A 17148-nucleotide genomic window follows, 5' to 3' on the forward strand; every position below is an offset into this window, starting at 1 on the left:
GGTGTATGACCCGTTAGTTAATAACTAACATGTACAATGAAGGGTGTTTAAGTTAAAGGTTTCTGAAGTTCATGTCTATTATTGGTTCACTTAGATCTGCCAGAGAGTAACTCCTATATAGGCCATGATACTACTCACAGTATTCAATTACAGAAACAGCAATAACCTAAGCTTATTCTCTAAATAATACTGATCTACAGTGCCCTCTAGTGGGCTGCTTTGTGAACGTCCATGTTGAGAACCCAGCAATGACAACCCATTGTTGGCTCAGCAGATGTGAGCCATCTCCTCTAGGAAAGGGGTCTTCATGCAGCCACTGCAAATCTGGTCCATCCACAGGGGCACTTCATGCTGTAGAGGGATGCATAGGGGGTAGAAGGTATAGGAGAGGTCGTAATTTAGCACACAGCTGATGGAGGCCATGTTGAACAGGTTCTTTGTTCTTAGTCTGAAAAAAGGGGACACGGTCCTAGAAGAGGGAGAATACCATGTAAAGGACAGTATGTACCAAGGTTTAATTAGTGAGTGAAAGAATATAATAAAATAATAGTATTTTGTTCACCAGAGTTAGGGCCTCTTTACACTACACTGACGACACAAACTAGGTCCAGGAGAGATACTGTGTAAAGAGACAGATCTAGATTCAGATCCTTCCAGAGGTAGTGTGGGAGACATCTACACCACATACACCCCCCCCCCCCCCCCCCCCCCCCTCTGAGTGGTACAGTGTAAAGACAGGCTCTCCCACACCACATGTCCCTGCAAGAATTATCTTAACACACTTATTCTGTTAGCCACATTGAAAATGAAAGGCTTTTAAAATAGCCACAGATTTGTGAATCAGTGCATTAATCAAGTGGGCAACACTATGTGCAATATGGTTTAGATGAGAAGCTCCTGTATAGGTTGAATTGCTATCCTTATTTGGTTTGTCTATATACGATGGTATTTACTGTATTCTAATAGCTGTACTCATGAAGCAGGAATGTGGCTTTGGCCACACCACATCCAAATCTGATGAAGAGAAATAGATCTCACTAAACATATTTTACTGATGTGCATACACCCTTAGCTTCTGTCTTGGGTTTCACCTCTCAGCATGCAGCATGAACATAACTATGTTCATATGACTTCAACATGTGTCTAGTACATTGGTTCCTACTGTAGCTTACCATTATAATCATCCATCAAATCAAAGTTTGCAGATGTAATATCTAGCAAACACAATACACACATAATCCAAAAAGTTTAAAAGTATAATATCAGAACAAGCCATATCAGAACAAGCAATATAAGCTTGAGCAATGTCAGAGTCCAGAATATAAAGTATGTCAGTATGGTCAGTACATTAATAGAAAATGTGCGTACAGTATTAATTATATAGGATAAACCATGACTAGAATACTGTATTCGGAAAGTAGTCAGACCCCTTGACTTTTCCACATTTTGTTACATTACAGCCTTATTCTAAAATTAATTAAATAAATAGTTTTCCTCATCAATCTACACACAATACCCCATAATGACAAAGTGAAAACAGCTTTTTAGATTTTTTTGCATATGTATTAAAAATAAAAAACAGAAAGACAGGTACATCCTGTTTCCATTGATCATCCTTGAGATGTTTCGACAACTTTATTGGAGTCAACCTGTGGTAAATTAAATTGATTGGACATGATTTTGAAAGGCACACACCTGTCTATATAAGGTCCTACAGTTGACAGTGCATGTAAGAGTAAAAACCAAGCCACGAGGTCGAAGGAATTGCTCGTAGAGACAGGATTGTGTCGAGGCACAGGTCTGGGGAAGAGTACAAAAAATGTCTGCAGCAGTGAAGGTCCCCAAGAACACCGTGGCCTCCATCATTCTGAAATGGAAGAAGTTTGGAACCACCAAGACTCTTCCAAGAGCTGGCCACCTGGGCAAACTGAGCAATCGGCAGTGAAGGGCCTTGGTCATGGAGGTGACCAAGAACCCGATCACCCAGTCACCCTGACAGAGCTCCAGAGTTCCTCTGTGGAGATGAGAGAACCTTCCAGAGGGACAACCATCTTTACAGCACTCCACCAATCAGGAATTTATAGTAGTGGCCAGACGGAAGCCACTCCTCAGTAAAAGGCACATGGCAGCCCGCTTGGGGTTTGCCAAAAGGCACCTAAAGGACTCAGACCATGAGAAACAAGATTCTCTGGTCTGATGAAACCAATATTGAACTCTTTGGCCTGAATGCCAAGTGTCAAGTCTGAAGGAAACCTGGCAACATCCCTACGGTGAAGCATGGTGCTGGCAGCATCATGCTATGGGGATATTTTTCAGCGGCAGCGACTGGGAGACTAGTCAGGATCGAGGGAAAGATGAATGGAGCAAAGTACAGAGAGATCGTTGATGAAAACCTGCTCCAAAGCACTCAGGACTTCAGACTGGGGCAAAGGTTCACCTTCTAACAGGACAACAACCCTAAGCACACATTCAAGACAATGCAGGAGTGGCTTCGGGACAAGTCTCTGAATGTCCTTGAGTGTCCCAGCCAGAGGCCAGACTTGAACCCGATCGAACATCTCTGGAGAGACCTGAAAATAGCTATGCAGCGACACTCCCCACCCAACCTGACAGAGGTTGAGAGAATCTGCAGAGAAGAATGGCTTATACCATCATACCCAAGAATACTCTAGGCTGTTATCGATGCCAAAGGGTCTGAATAGTTATGTCGATGTGATATTTCTGTTTTATTTTTTACAATTTTTTGCAAACAACTCTAAGAACCTGTTTTTGCTTTGTCATTATGGGTTATTGTGTGTAGATTGATCAAGGGAAAAAAATAATTTAATCCATATTCTAATAGGGCTGTAATGTAAAAAAAAAAAATTTTTAATGGAAATAGTCAAGGGGTCAGAATACATTCCGAAATGCACTGTACAGTAACAGTATGTAAACATTGTTAAAATGACCAGTGTTCCATGCCTCTATAAACATAGTGAGATAAAAGATTCACTCACAGCTAAGTCACTATAGAGACAGTTCCCAAAGTAGAGCACACTGGACCCTCTCCAGCCTGTCAGCCTCAGAAAGTCATACAGAACACAACAACCAAATGTCTCTATATGATGTTCAAGGGGGGGATTAGGTCACAAGCATTGTAGTTTAATAGTGAAGGTGTTCAGACTTGTTTGCAGATCTGTCCTTTGTCCAGACTGTTTATTTTGTCCCACTAGAGGTCCCCATTTCCATCTAAGCATCTAAAAGGTCTGTGAGATGGTCTGTGAGATGGTCTGTGAGATGGTCTGTGAGATGATCTGTGAGATGGTCTGTGAGATGGTATGTGAGATGGTCTGTGAGATGGTCTGTGAGATGGTCTGTGAGATGGTCTGTGAGATGATCTGTGAGATGGTCTGTGAAATGGTCTGTGAAATGGTCTGTGAGATGGTCTGTGAGATGGTCTTTGAATATGATTCCAATAAACACATGACAACATGGCACATAAAAACACTTCATACTCACTTCACAGTCATTGAAGAAGTGTGGTTTGTCTGGCTGAACAATGACCCCGTCAAAGAAGTCCCTCCAGTCTTTCCCCACCATGAACCTCATGCCTTTATCCCTACAATCAGAGTAATCATAGCGATTGGGCCAATCTTACAGAGAAAGCAACAGAGCGGTGTCTCGTTCCATTCATCAAAATACATTTTGCTCACTGTGAATGACATATGCTCGTGCTTACTCTTCCCATTCAGCAATACTGTTCTGGCTGAATGATACTTCAGTGTTTGTGCTTCCGCTATCAATCATGTTCGGTATTTATGCAAAGTGGTTGACATTAGGAGAATTACTCATCTTCTTTAATGATCTATCCTAATTATGGTCAATTTACCATCAAATCAATATGTCATCCAAACCAACATATGACCCTGGTTCTTCATCCTCATGAGAAACACTTTCTTCCCGTGGCTGATCAGGCATTGCAGAAAAGCATAAGGCTCATCCCCTCGCAGAATGTACTTCTCTATGGAGGGGGGAAGACGAGGGAAATGTACACAACAACAATTCAAACTTTTACATTTTGCAGGCGTAAAAAAGAAAAGGTGTTTGACTGGACAATCGCTCACCCAGATCTTGCATGATCCATCTGTACATGTAACCTTTGATGTGAACCATTCCAATGGCTTCCTGGGGATAAAAACATCAATGTTTCCATATGCCTTTAAGGAGCACAAACAGTAAGTGCACATAAATATACTTAAATTCAGCTATAGCATGTACTCATAGAAAATTATCAATTCAACATGCTTATACTCAGGTTTTGAATATCACGCTCTCTACTCAGACCCAGTCTAACTGATGAGGGAGGATATAGAGAGCTAGATCTCGTCTTTCTCTGGCAGACAAAGTGAATCTGAGCGGGACAAACTATATCCCAAACCCTTTCACCCCAGTGTGGAATGAGAACTGCTATTGTTCCAGAGTCCACACGTCTGAGTCCCTGGCAACCTCTCTCTAGGTGGACAGACAGCTGAACCTGCTGGTGAACATCCCCACTGTGCCCAAACGGTCAAATGAACCGGGCAGAGGGTTTATAAAACCAGCAAGAGGGAGTGAAAGAACATTACACAGGGTGAGAAATGGCATGAGAAACAGGCATTGTGCTGAGACACTCACTGAGACATCTTTGATGAGGTGCTCAGGATCGTACTCAATGTCGTTGGAGATGAAGAAATCATTGGCCACAGCCAGGAGGGTCATCTCTGGGATGGAGAAGATGTTCATGAACTGCTTCACTTTGAGATCCTATGGACAATTACAAGTCAACTACTTACTGTATGCTTATAAACTCACTTATAAACCCTCAGTTTTGTATGGTTATAAACACACTCGTCAACATATTACAATGGCTCTAAAATTGGGTGTGATCAACAAGAAATGCAGTTACAAAATGGGTATAAAATACTTATTTCTAAACATGATATTACCACCCGGTGCTTCTAGCTCTAATGAAGGACCATGTCTGGAACCACTCTCTTTCCAAGGAGGAAAACATGAAACCAGTGCCCACAGTGAGCGAGGCCTGTACACAGAGCTAATCCCTAATTTATGAAGACAGGGAGCCCAGTACCAGACCCAGAGGATTGTGGGTAGTGGGAATACAGTATGTTTGAGATGGAAGATTAGGAGGCAGGGGAAGCATGTTGTCCTTCCTCCACAGGGAGGCATTCAATAGACATAGAAGAATGTGAACCTGAGTGAAAACATCAAAGCCCCAGGTCTTACAGACTGAACCTGATGAACAAAACCTCCCTGCTGGAACAAAGTGCTCCACTCACTCAATGTGCAAGTTATGGGAAAGTCCATGTTCCAAATGTCGCCTAACCTTCCAGAATTCAAGACGCTAACACCTGTGAAATTGTGATTTGTCCAAAGTACCGGAACTAACGTTGCACATTACCTCACGCATCCCAATGTATCATGAATGATCTACGGTACCATTTATGTTTATGTAGTCTGTCCATAGAATTTGCTGATCTGGTGTAGGGGGACATGGTGGGTAGCCCCACAGAGCCTCAGGACCTCATCTGGAACTGGGTTCAGCCCCCTACAGGGTCAACACAGTTTTAGTACCAAACAAATATACAGTACCAATCAAAAGTTTGGACACACCCACTCATTACAGGGTTTTCTTTATTTTTACTATATTCTTCATTGTAGAATAATAGTGAAGACATCATGTAGTAACCAAAATAAGTGTTAAACAAATCAAAATATATTTTATATTTGAGATTCTTCAAAGTAGCCACCCTTTGCATTGATGACAGCTTTGCACAATCTTGGCATTATCTCAACCAGCTTCACCTGGAATGCTTTTCCAACAGTCTTGAAGGAGTTCCCACATATGCTGAGACCTTGATGGCTGCTTTTCCTTCACTCTGCAGTCCAACTAATCCCAAACCATCTCAATTGGGTTGAGGTTGGGTGATTGTGGAGGCCAGGTAATCTGATGCAGCAAACTATCACTCTCCTTCTTGGTCAAATAGCCGTTAGACAGCCTGGAGGTGTGTTGGGTCATTGTCCTTTTGAAAAACCAATGATAGCGGGACTAAGCGCAAACCAGATGGAATGGCGTATCGCTGCAGAATGCTGTGGTAGCCATGCTGGTTGTGTGCCTTGAATTCTAAATAAATCACTGACAGTGTCATCAGTAAAGCACCCTCACACATCCTCCTCCATGCTTCACAGTGGGAACTACACATGCAGAGATAATCCGTTCAGCTACTCTGCGTCTCACAAAGACACAGCGTTCGGAACCAAAAATCACAAATTTGAACTAATCAGACCAAAGGACAGATTTCCACCGGTCTAATGTCCATTGCTCATGTTTCTTGGCCCAAGCAGGTCTCTTATTCTTATTGCTGTCCTTTAGTTGTGGTTTCTTGGCAGCAATTTGACCATGAAGGCCTGATTCACACAGTCTGCTTGAACAGTTGATATTGAGATGTGTCTGTTACTTGAACTCTATGAAGCATTTATTAGGGCTGCAATTTCTGAGGCTGGTAACTCTAATGAACTTATCCTCTGCAGCAGAGGTAACTCTGGGTCTTCCTTTCCTGTGGCGGTCCTCGTGAGAGCCAGTTTCATCATGGCACTTAATGGATTTTGAGACTGCACTTGAAGAACTTTTTAAAGTTCTTGAGATTTTCCGGATTGACTGACCTTCATGTCTTAAAGTATTGATGGACTGTCGTTTCTCTTTGATTATTTGAGTTGTTCTTGCCATAATATGGACTTTGTCTTTTACCAAATAGGGATATCTTCTGTATACCACTCCAACCTTGTCAAAACACAACTGATTGGCTCAAACACATTAAGAAGGAAAGAAAGTCCCTAAATTAACTTTTAACAAGGCACACTTGTTAATTGAAATGCATTCCAGGTAACTACCTCATGAAGCTGGTTGAGAGAATGCCAAGAGTGTGCAAAGTTGTCATCAAGGCAACGAGTGGCTACTTTGAGTGGCTACTTTTTTTTTTGTTTACTGTTCTTTGTTCTTTCATAGTTTTGACGTCTTCACTAATATTCTACAATGTAGAAAATAGTAAAAAGAAAGAAAAACCCTGGAATGAGTAGGTGTTTCCAAGCTTTTGACAGGTAGAATATATATATATATATATATAATATATATTTTGCACACTTGGCATAATATATATATATATATATATATATATATTCTACCTAAAATATATATATATATATATATATATATATATATATATATATATATAAAAAAAACAGACACATTCATCAGTGAAAATTGGTCTAGAGGCTTAGAATTGAAAGGGTCTCCATTCAAGTCAATGATGGTGGACTGGCATCCATTTTGAGTGGACCCATGCCTAGGTTTAAGATGACAAAGGTTAAGACAACAAAATTCTAATATCCCAATACTCTTTGCAACAAATGGGACCAGCTATGCTTGTTAGCAACAGCGCTGGCAGTTAGCAACGGCGCTGGAGCCAAACTTGTATATTTTTGACCTAGACCCATGCCAGGAAGGAAAGCAGGAAGTGTACCCTTCCATCTGTGCTTTTTTTTTTTATTAACAACAAATCAATACAGAAAGTACATGAGGGAGCACAAGTATATACAGTGGGGCAAAAAAGTATTTAGTCAGCCACCAATTGTGCAAGTTCTTTTTTATTAGTAGAGTATTGAACTGTCTTAAAATACAGTTCAATTGATTTTTGTAGGGTAAGAAAATGTGTTTGTTTTTTTGTAAATGTACATTTGTGTATATGAAATTTGGCCAAAAGAATAATGAAATTAATTACATAAAAATGTTTCATCTTATTTCTATCGTATGTAAAGAATCCTAGCAGCACATCTCTCCACAATAGTGTAACATCTTCATAAATGTGTTCAATTATAAATCTACTGATTTCTTGCCACAGTTTTCTTACATGAATACAATGCCAAAAAAGATGCGACACTGTTTCTGGGTGGTCATTACAAAAGGAGCAATTTGAGTTGATGTTTTCCTTAAACTTCTTCATATAGTGGTTGGCAAGATAATATTTATGAATAATTTTAAAGGAAACTTCCTTCATTTTGATAACAATGTGTGTGGCAACATCCAAACTTTTTTCCAACACATTATCAATAAATCCATTCCAATAAGACATGCCATAAATAGATACAACATCCTGCTGAAACAAGGTTAGTATCGCTCTGTTGTTGAATGGACCAAAAGAGTAACAAATCTTTCCTACTGATGAGTCAACAGGGTCAACAGAAGGTAGGCTCTGAGGGTCAGGTCTTGACATGTTCCTGAATAACATAGCAACACCTGAGGGAATGGCATCTAAAACAATTGCAAAATCTTTAGGTGTTAGGGACCTTGTAAAGTGATAAGAATTCCTTAAAACTGAGTAAAAGACCCTCTGCATTTACCAGTTGGCTCACCAATAGGATATTATTTCAGAACCAATATTCTAAAAACAAATAAGTATTTTTAAACAATATATCCCGATTATTCCATATATAATATCTGTGTGGAGAAAAATTGCGTTTATAAATGTTTTATTTTATTTATTTCACCTTTATTTAACCAGGTAGGCAAGTTGAGAACAAGTTCTCATTTACAATTGCGACCTGGCCAAGATAAAGCAAAGCAGTTCGACACATACAACAACACAGTTACAGTTACACATGGATTAAAACAAACATACAGTCAATAATACAGTATAAACAAGTCTATATACGATGTGAGCAAATGAGGTGAGATAAGGGAGGTAAAGGCAAAAAAAGGCCATAGTGGCAAAAGAAAATACAATATAGCAAGTAAAACACTGGAATGGTAGATTTGCAGTGAGGACCATGACAAGAAAACCTGCTGATGAAAAGCAGAAAGTTTCACTGGAACCTTGTCAATATTATAATTGCAAAACAACAGGAAGTTAAGGCCACCAAAAGTAGAGAAGACATGATGAGGAATACAATTCCAGATAGAAGTGGGTCTTCTTAGGAATTGTTTTATCCAATTGATCTTAAAAGTATTATTTAAAGTAGTAAAGTCCAGAAAATTCAGTCCACCATTCTCATAAGTGTACCCTTCAATCTGTGCTGTGATTTGTTGAGTCAACTCAACTGACATCACAAAAAATACATTCCATTACATGAGCCACATCAGTTAGCATCATTTGAATGAACATTCTACTTTATTAGCATGGCAACCCAGCATCAGTTTATAGAACATTCCAAAATACCCTGGAAATGATTCCATCACAATACCAGGCAGCCATTGTGAGTGTACCCATGAGTTCACCAGTGAAATTGCCAGGGTTAGAGTTTCAAGCATGTTATATTCATTATATTTCTATGTTTAGTACACTGACTGACCCATACATTGCAGAGTGTTATTCACCTACCCATAAACAGAACTCACTGATACACAGTCCCCAGCTGAATGTAATGGAAAGTATCTATCTTCATCAGGAGACCATGGGGAGGACAAAACAGTACTGTAAACCCATGGTACCTTGAGATTATATGTTTAAATAAGGGCAGAGCGATGTATTAGAGAGGCATAATTGCTGTATGATGTTTACCCCGTGCAGTGAAGGATGGGATGTAGTAATATAGGCGGATACCTTCAGGATACTGTCAAACAAGAGCAGAAAATGATCAGTATGTGTTAGTGTATTGGCAGTTTAGTTAGAGCACACAAACCTTGTAGTGCTCGATGAGGAAGCCTGGCAGTGTTATAGATCATGTTGTTGAGGGCGTTGTAGTAGAAGGCCATGGTGTAGTCATAGTCAAACCCATAGATGTCCACCTCAGCCAGGCTGACCTCATTGTTTGCATAAACAGTGGAGGTGTTGAGCAGGTTACACACACATCTGGTGGGATCAGGTCTGGGGAGAGACAGCACAGAGACATATTAGAGAGACAACATAGTAGACCGATACTGTGTTTTGGATATCTCAATCAGCATCAGAGATTACATAACCAATGTTCCTTCTGGGCCTCCAGAGTGACACATGGTCTAAGGCACTGCATCGCAGTGCTTGAGGCGTCACTACAGCCCCGGGTTCGATCCCAGTCTGTGTCACAGCCGACCGTGACAAGCTGACTTTGGTCGACAGTTGTATGGTATTTCCTCCGACACATTGGTGCAGCTGGCTTCCGGGTTAAGCGAGCAGTGTGTCAAGAAGCGATGCGGCTTGGTAGGGTCGTGTTACGGAGGACGCTTGGCTCTCAATCTTCCCACTCCCAATTCCATACGGGAGTTGCAGCGATGGGACAAGACTGTACTACAAATTGGATATCATGAAAAAGGGGTACAAGTACACAAGAAAAGTTCCTTCTAACCTGCGTGGGTGCGCAGTAGCCCCGAAACTGCCATGCAAATCCTTGTGAATGCCGCACAGAGCGCAGAAGAAATAGCAGGCACCAGATTGAACTTCACTCAACTATTTAGAGTTTTCCCCCTTAGTTAAGACTTTAACAACGTTAACAAATTGAAGCTGGAAAGACTGCAAACTAGCTGCACTTTGATTCATTTGACATTTCTTTGAATACATCCATAAAAATGATGCCAGCTGATTCATGATATCTACTGTCTGAGAAACGCTGCCTGCCTGTCTGTTAGATTACTTGTTAGGTATTACTGCATGGTCGGGAACTAGAAGCACAAGAATTTCGCTACACTTGCATTTAACATCTGCTAACCATGTGTATGTGACAAATAAAATTTGATTTGACTCGACCCCATGTCGGAGAGACAGACAGCAAGGTTTATATAAATCTCAGCTATTGAAAACTAAATGTTAGAAGAAATGTGAGATAATGTTTAGCTGCTTTTTATAGTGGAGATCAACGTTTATAAAGTGCCTGGCTGAGCTGATGAGACAGGGGATTGCTCAGTCAGATGGAACAGAGTAAATAGACATTTTAACATCATATATTTAGCAGGTGGTAACTTGTGGAATAGACACCGGCTGGAATGCGGTTTTAACCAATCAGCAATCAGGATTAGTCCCACCATTTGTATAAATGTAAATAGACCATTGCCATATATGGATCTGTGCCATTTACTTTGAACTGGACTGTGTTTACAGCTGTGGTTGTTTTTTAGATGAAAGCAAGAGCTGCATGTAGCAACGTGCACATTTTGTTCATACCATTTGCTAGTTAGTGACTTATTAGCCCAGTTATTGTTTTTGATGGTAGGTCTACATTATGATCAAATAGCCACATTAGCCTACCTGGCCACTGTCAAAACTGTAACTTAAAGCAGGTACAGCCTCAGTGTTTACAGTCAACGTGCTCTGGAAGTTGCACAGTGCCAAAAAAATAACATACAGTGCCTTGCGAAAGTATTCGGCCCCCTTGAACTTTGCGACCTTTTGCCACATTTCAGGCTTCAAACATAAAGATATAAAACTGTATTTTTTTGTGAAGAATCAACAACAAGTGGGACACAATCATGAAGTGGAACGACATTTATTGGATATTTCAAACTTTTTTAACAAATCAAAAACTGAAAAATTGGGCGTGCAAAATTATTCAGCCCCTTTACTTTCAGTGCAGCAAACTCTCTCCAGAAGTTCAGTGAGGATCTCTGAATGATCCAATGTTGACCTAAATGACTAATGATGATAAATACAATCCACCTGTGTGTAATCAAGTCTCCGTATAAATGCACCTGCACTGTGATAGTCTCAGAGGTCCGTTAAAAGCGCAGAGAGCATCATGAAGAACAAGGAACACACCAGGCAGGTCCGAGATACTGTTGTGAAGAAGTTTAAAGCCGGATTTGGATACAAAAAGATTTCCCAAGCTTTAAACATCCCAAGGAGCACTGTGCAAGCGATAATATTGAAATGGAAGGAGTATCAGACCACTGCAAATCTACCAAGACCTGGCCGTCCCTCTAAACTTTCAGCTCATACAAGGAGAAGACTTATCAGAGATGCAGCCAAGAGGCCCATGATCACTCTGGATGAACTGCAGAGATCTACAGCTGAGGTGGGAGACTCTGTCCATAGGACAACAATCAGTCGTATATTGCACAAATCTGGCCTTTATGGAAGAGTGGCAAGAAGAAAGCCATTTCTTAAAGATATCCATAAAAAGTGGCGTTTAAAGTTTGCCACAAGCCACCTGGGAGACACACCAAACATGTGGAAGAAGGTGCTCTGGTCAGATGAAACCAAAATTGAACTTTTTGGCAACAATGCAAAACGTTATGTTTGGCGTAAAAGCAACACAGCTGAACATACCATCCCCAATGTCAAACATGGTGGTGGCAGCATCATGGTTTGGGCCTGCTTTTCTTCAGCAGGGACAGGGAAGATGGTTCAAATTGATGGGAAGATGGATGGAGCCAAATACAGGACCATTCTGGAAGAAAACCTGATGGAGTCTGCAAAAGACCTGAGACTGGGACGGAGATTTGTCTTCCAACAAGACAATGATCCAAAACATAAAGCAAAATCAATGTTCAAAAATAAACATATCCAGGTGTTAGAATGGCCAAGTCAAAGTCCAGACCTGAATCCAATCGAGAATCTGTGGAAAGAACTGAAAACTGCTGTTCACAAATGCTCTCCATCCAACCTCACTGAGCTCGAGCTGTTTTGCAAGGAGGAATGGGAAAAAATGTCAGTCTCTCAATGTGCAAAACTGATAGACATACCCCAAGCGACTTACAGCTGTAATCGCAGCAAAAGGTGGCGCTACAAAGTATTAACTTAAGGGGGCTGAATAATTTTGCACGCCCAATTTTTCAGTTTTTGATTTGTTAAAAAAGTTTGAAATATCCAATAAATGTCGTTCCACTTCATGATTGTGTCCCATTTGTTGTTGATTCTTCACAAAAAAATACAGTTTTATATCTTTATGTTTGAAGCCTGAAATGTGGCAAAAGGTCGCAAAGTTCAAGGGGGCCGAATACTTTCGCAAGGCACTGTAACTACAGCTTTATACGATTTAAGGACTTACATTTTCGGTACTAATCAGTTTGAGGTGCTGCCAGCCGGAGTGCACAATGACTATGTACCTGAAGCAAAGAACAAAGTTTAGGCAAGCAACAACAGGATTACAGGGAAGTCATACGGGGTAAGACATTTGAAACACTGTACAGGATTTGAAGAGGCAAATTTACTTTTGCCAACACACAAAAACAAACAGCAGAATGTGTTTATAAGACAGATCACTGAACCAAAAAGTTTAGCAAAATTCCTGACTTATTTTGTGTGATTTGTAAGGATTTCAACAATGCATCTTTTTTTTGTTGCTCCGTTATTCCTGAGCAATCATATCAGTTACACAGCAAACACACAGACTCAGATTAAAAAGATGGCCAACATCAGTTTCCCAATCGGTCACAAAATTCCTGGAATATGACCACGGGGCCACATTTTATTTGGAGCTGCCTATAACAGATAAGTGGGTCACAGCCTTTTAGATAAGACAGGAGTGGCAGCAGCTGGCCGTCAACATGATAGATTTACCTTATCTAACTGGTAACCTCATTCTCGAGTCTATTTCTCCCCCTAGAGTATCAAGACCCTTATGTCTTTCTAGTGAGGGTTTTGCCAGGAGCGCAACTTTCACTGGGGACATGTCCCCCCCCCCCCCCCCGTTTTATAATTGCAATGTGACACAAAACGAGGCAACGTTGTACTTTAGGCCCATGCGGAAGCCTCCGAGCAGGCTGTTTGGAGTGTTCATCCTAAATGATCATTTACAAAATATGTTTATATTCCCCCCCACTTCTAAAACCAAAGTAGCACCCCGGGGTTTTGCTGTGTGTGTGCTGACATAATGATGCTATAATCTAGTGACCAGATAATGAAACAAAATATGCAATCATATGGCGAGTGGGTAAATGAGTGTGTCAGACCATGGCCTGCCCTGCAGGGGTTTGGGATTAGTCCTGAGGTTGTTTTGATATTCCCTGGATGAGTGTTAGTTTCAACAATTTCATTTTCTCAGAACAAGACCAATGACTGACAGGACTGCCATCCAGCTGTCATGTTTGACCCACGTTAAAACCTAAGGAAGGATGAACTGTTACAGCACTAGTCTAGAAGAGGATGAACTGATACAATCCTTGTGCATATTGTCTTCAACCGACAGATGACAAAACTGACATCAGTGGCTGATGGAGAGTACTGAATCCGTCCCCATCAGCACCCAAATGGCTGTAGTTGCACATTATAAGCGATATGTCACCATAAGTGGATGCACATTACAAATGATGGGAATCCCTTAAAGTTTAGCCTACCTGACATTGAGAGTGATAGGGGGGATTTCTGACAAAGGAAAACAGAGTTCACTCTACTACTTATCGTGCACAAGCTGTTTCCTCTCATTACAACGTGCCCATAGGTATGTCCTATGATCTGCTTTTGGGTCGGTGGAGGAGTACGATCGTCCGGACATGGCTCCTCGGGGCGCTTCTTGCCTCCAACCTAATGTCTGAGCGGCAGGTGTCGAGGAAGCAACAGGTAAAGGTATCGCTGCCGACCTGTAATTTACTTCACAGCTTTGATCTTTACATTTCTTCTCTCCATTAGTTCAACCATTTTCTTTAATGCACAGCCCAGTGCGATATTCACTTTTTTGCAGGTTATTCTAAGAAAAAACGTCACAACCAATGCATACAAATATACTGGTATTGTTTACAATTACTATAAAAAGGAACCAATGAATTTGCTGGCTGATTAAAAATAAATAAATGTGCCGATATAACAGGTTTAACTTCACTCTACACCCCCGGTATAGGGAGAAGGGCCTGGAGTTAATTGAACCAATTACAATAAGTTGGGCAAATCCAACGGAGTAGATACAATGTAACAAATGAAACATCAAATAAATTGGACACAACTTGCTTCAAAAGATGTATTACCTCAACTTTTGACTTGCCATGTCATATTAGGGGAAGGATCTTTAAGTATTAATCATAAAGGCAAAGAAAACATATAGTAAGATTAATGTCATCAACCCAAGAATTACTGACAGTGGTGTTGCTTTATTCTCCATCACACAATAAGTTGTTCACAGGTCAACAAAATGAACTTACTTTACATACACAGAAATTGATGCAGACCATTTCGGCATATTAGGTTCTATCGACAAATAAAATAAATGTACTAATTCATTTTGTCCACACATACGTATGATGTGTGATGATGATCAGTTACATTTACTAAACACCTACCTGTACAAACACATTTGTGAAAGAGTGAGAAAACGGAAGGGGGGGGGGGGGGTTAAGGACAAAGAAATTTACAAACTACAACAAATACCAAAGAGCCTATTATTAGTTTCCCGAAAAGCTAAACAAAGCTCCATAATGATATAAAACCTTAACTACACATCTCATCACTACAACAGTGTTCAACATATTTAAAAAGGTGATTTAGTCTAAACATTAAATGACTGGAGCAAGAGGAGAACCAAGGCACTGTTTTCAACATTGGAACCCCCAATTAGCATGATGTATTGACCTTCACTAAACACAGCACGGAAACCCACCTGGACCAAGTTGATTTGAGCCTGTTTTTTTATTATTTATTTTTTAATTATAAAACAAATGGCCAAATCACTAAGGCTACTAGATATAAAGGTGGATGTGCCCCACCGTGGACCCTGCACTGTAGGAGGCTGGCAGTGTGGTCCAGTAGGGACACTGTATTAGAAGACCCACGACCACTGCAACCCTGCTGCCAGGAGACGAGAGGGAAATTAATTAGTTAGAATCCATAGAAATATAATTAAGCAGATGTCTGTTCTCGTAATTCTATTTCTATGGAACCGTCCGCCTTTGAGGCCCTCCTTACTCAGGTCCTAGAAAACAGCAGTCTGCAGGGCCTTCAGTCTCAGAGCTATCTGCATAGTTTGAAATGATGCATGCCCGTCAAATATTTCCCATCTTTTTGTTAGCTAATTCATTCAACTGTGATATAAACCTGAGGTGCTGAGGCTACAGATGAATAATTTCCATCAGTGATATTGATCCCCTGACTGAAGGGCATGGCTGGTAGGCCAAAGCCAAACAGTCAGGTAAGTCACAGGACAAAGAGAAGGATTTAACAGTTACCGCCAGTAGAAGATGCAGAGCTAAAGAAATAAACCTCAAAACACCAGAGAGACAGGACTCTTCAGTGTGCATTTAGTATTTCAATTATGATTAGTAAGGCTGCTGTGTTTTAAAATGCCCATGAAACCAAAACAGCACACCTATTCCCTACCTATTGCACTAGTTTCAACCAAATCACCATGAGCCCAGGTCAAAAGTAGTGCACAATATACAGTAGGGAACATGGTGCCATTTCAGATGCAGCCATGGAGGTCACGCTATGCAGCAGTTGTCCAGGGGGGATGCTGCCTGACACTAGCAGAACGTTGCACGTTGCCAGGCAGACTTCGGCATGTTGCCAGGCTAAACGTCTTCACTAGTGTCAAAAAACTTGCAGCAGCATCAAAATGGAATATATTTGCATAAATATACATCAACAGCAGGACAGGGTTTTCAGTTTGAAAGAAAGGGTAAATAATACTGTGTAGGTCAGAAAAACAGTCCTTTACTTCATAACATTATAAATAAAATCAGAGTATGTTTTCTTCTTTAACTCTCCCTTCCTGGTTGCATGCAGGTAGGCATCTTGGGTCCATACAGAGGGTAGGAAGATGGAAAGGAGAAACGGAAAGGGCAGCCAGTCCACCGGGTCTGATGAGTAGAGTAGAAAGGTCTGGGATGAAGAGGATGTGTTTGGAGGAAGGGAAGGCGTTTGTTTCAGGAGGTGGACATGGAGAACACGGTTCTTATGGAGGACTGGGGGGATCGTGACGACTGACTGGTTTTACCGCTGCAGACACAGGGGGAGACAGAGACATAAAAAGGACATTTAGTAATAAATTGAAAGACCAAAACAAACTGAAAAAGGATACTGTCACTGACCCACAAAGCACAACAATTGGTTAAGACAACAGGTAAAACAATAATAAAAATAAGAGTAAGTATTAACAAGGGGTTATGAGACGGGTGCCATCAGTAGACAATCAATGTATTTTGCCTGTCTACTTTCTATAACTTGGGCAACATTCTTGAGCACAAGGGTCATTGGTTGTGTGAGCGTGATCCTCTGGGCTGTG

The 17148-nt window shown here is 40.8% G+C and overlaps 1 protein-coding gene and 1 pseudogene across 2 annotated transcripts in view; both read right to left on the minus strand.

The window, feature by feature from the left end:
- Positions 1–267: 267 nt before the first annotated feature.
- Positions 268–14433, minus strand: LOC110531217 (5'-nucleotidase domain-containing protein 2-like; annotated as a pseudogene).
- Positions 14434–15002: 569 nt separating this feature from the next.
- The window catches only part of LOC110532469 (protein bicaudal D homolog 2), a 33518-nt gene continuing 31372 nt past the window's right edge, over positions 15003–17148 (minus strand). For both annotated transcript variants that reach the window (XM_021616411.3, XM_021616410.3), the window contains one exon: positions 15003–16862. In XM_021616411.3, coding sequence (XP_021472086.3) covers positions 16790–16862 — 73 coding nt within the window. In that variant the 3' untranslated portion in view covers positions 15003–16789. The remainder of the gene's footprint in view (positions 16863–17148) is intronic.

This window comes from Oncorhynchus mykiss, chromosome 9 (genome assembly GCF_057628025.1).
Source record: "Oncorhynchus mykiss isolate SJ-2025 chromosome 9, ASM5762802v1, whole genome shotgun sequence".
NCBI lineage: Eukaryota > Metazoa > Chordata > Actinopteri > Salmoniformes > Salmonidae > Oncorhynchus > Oncorhynchus mykiss.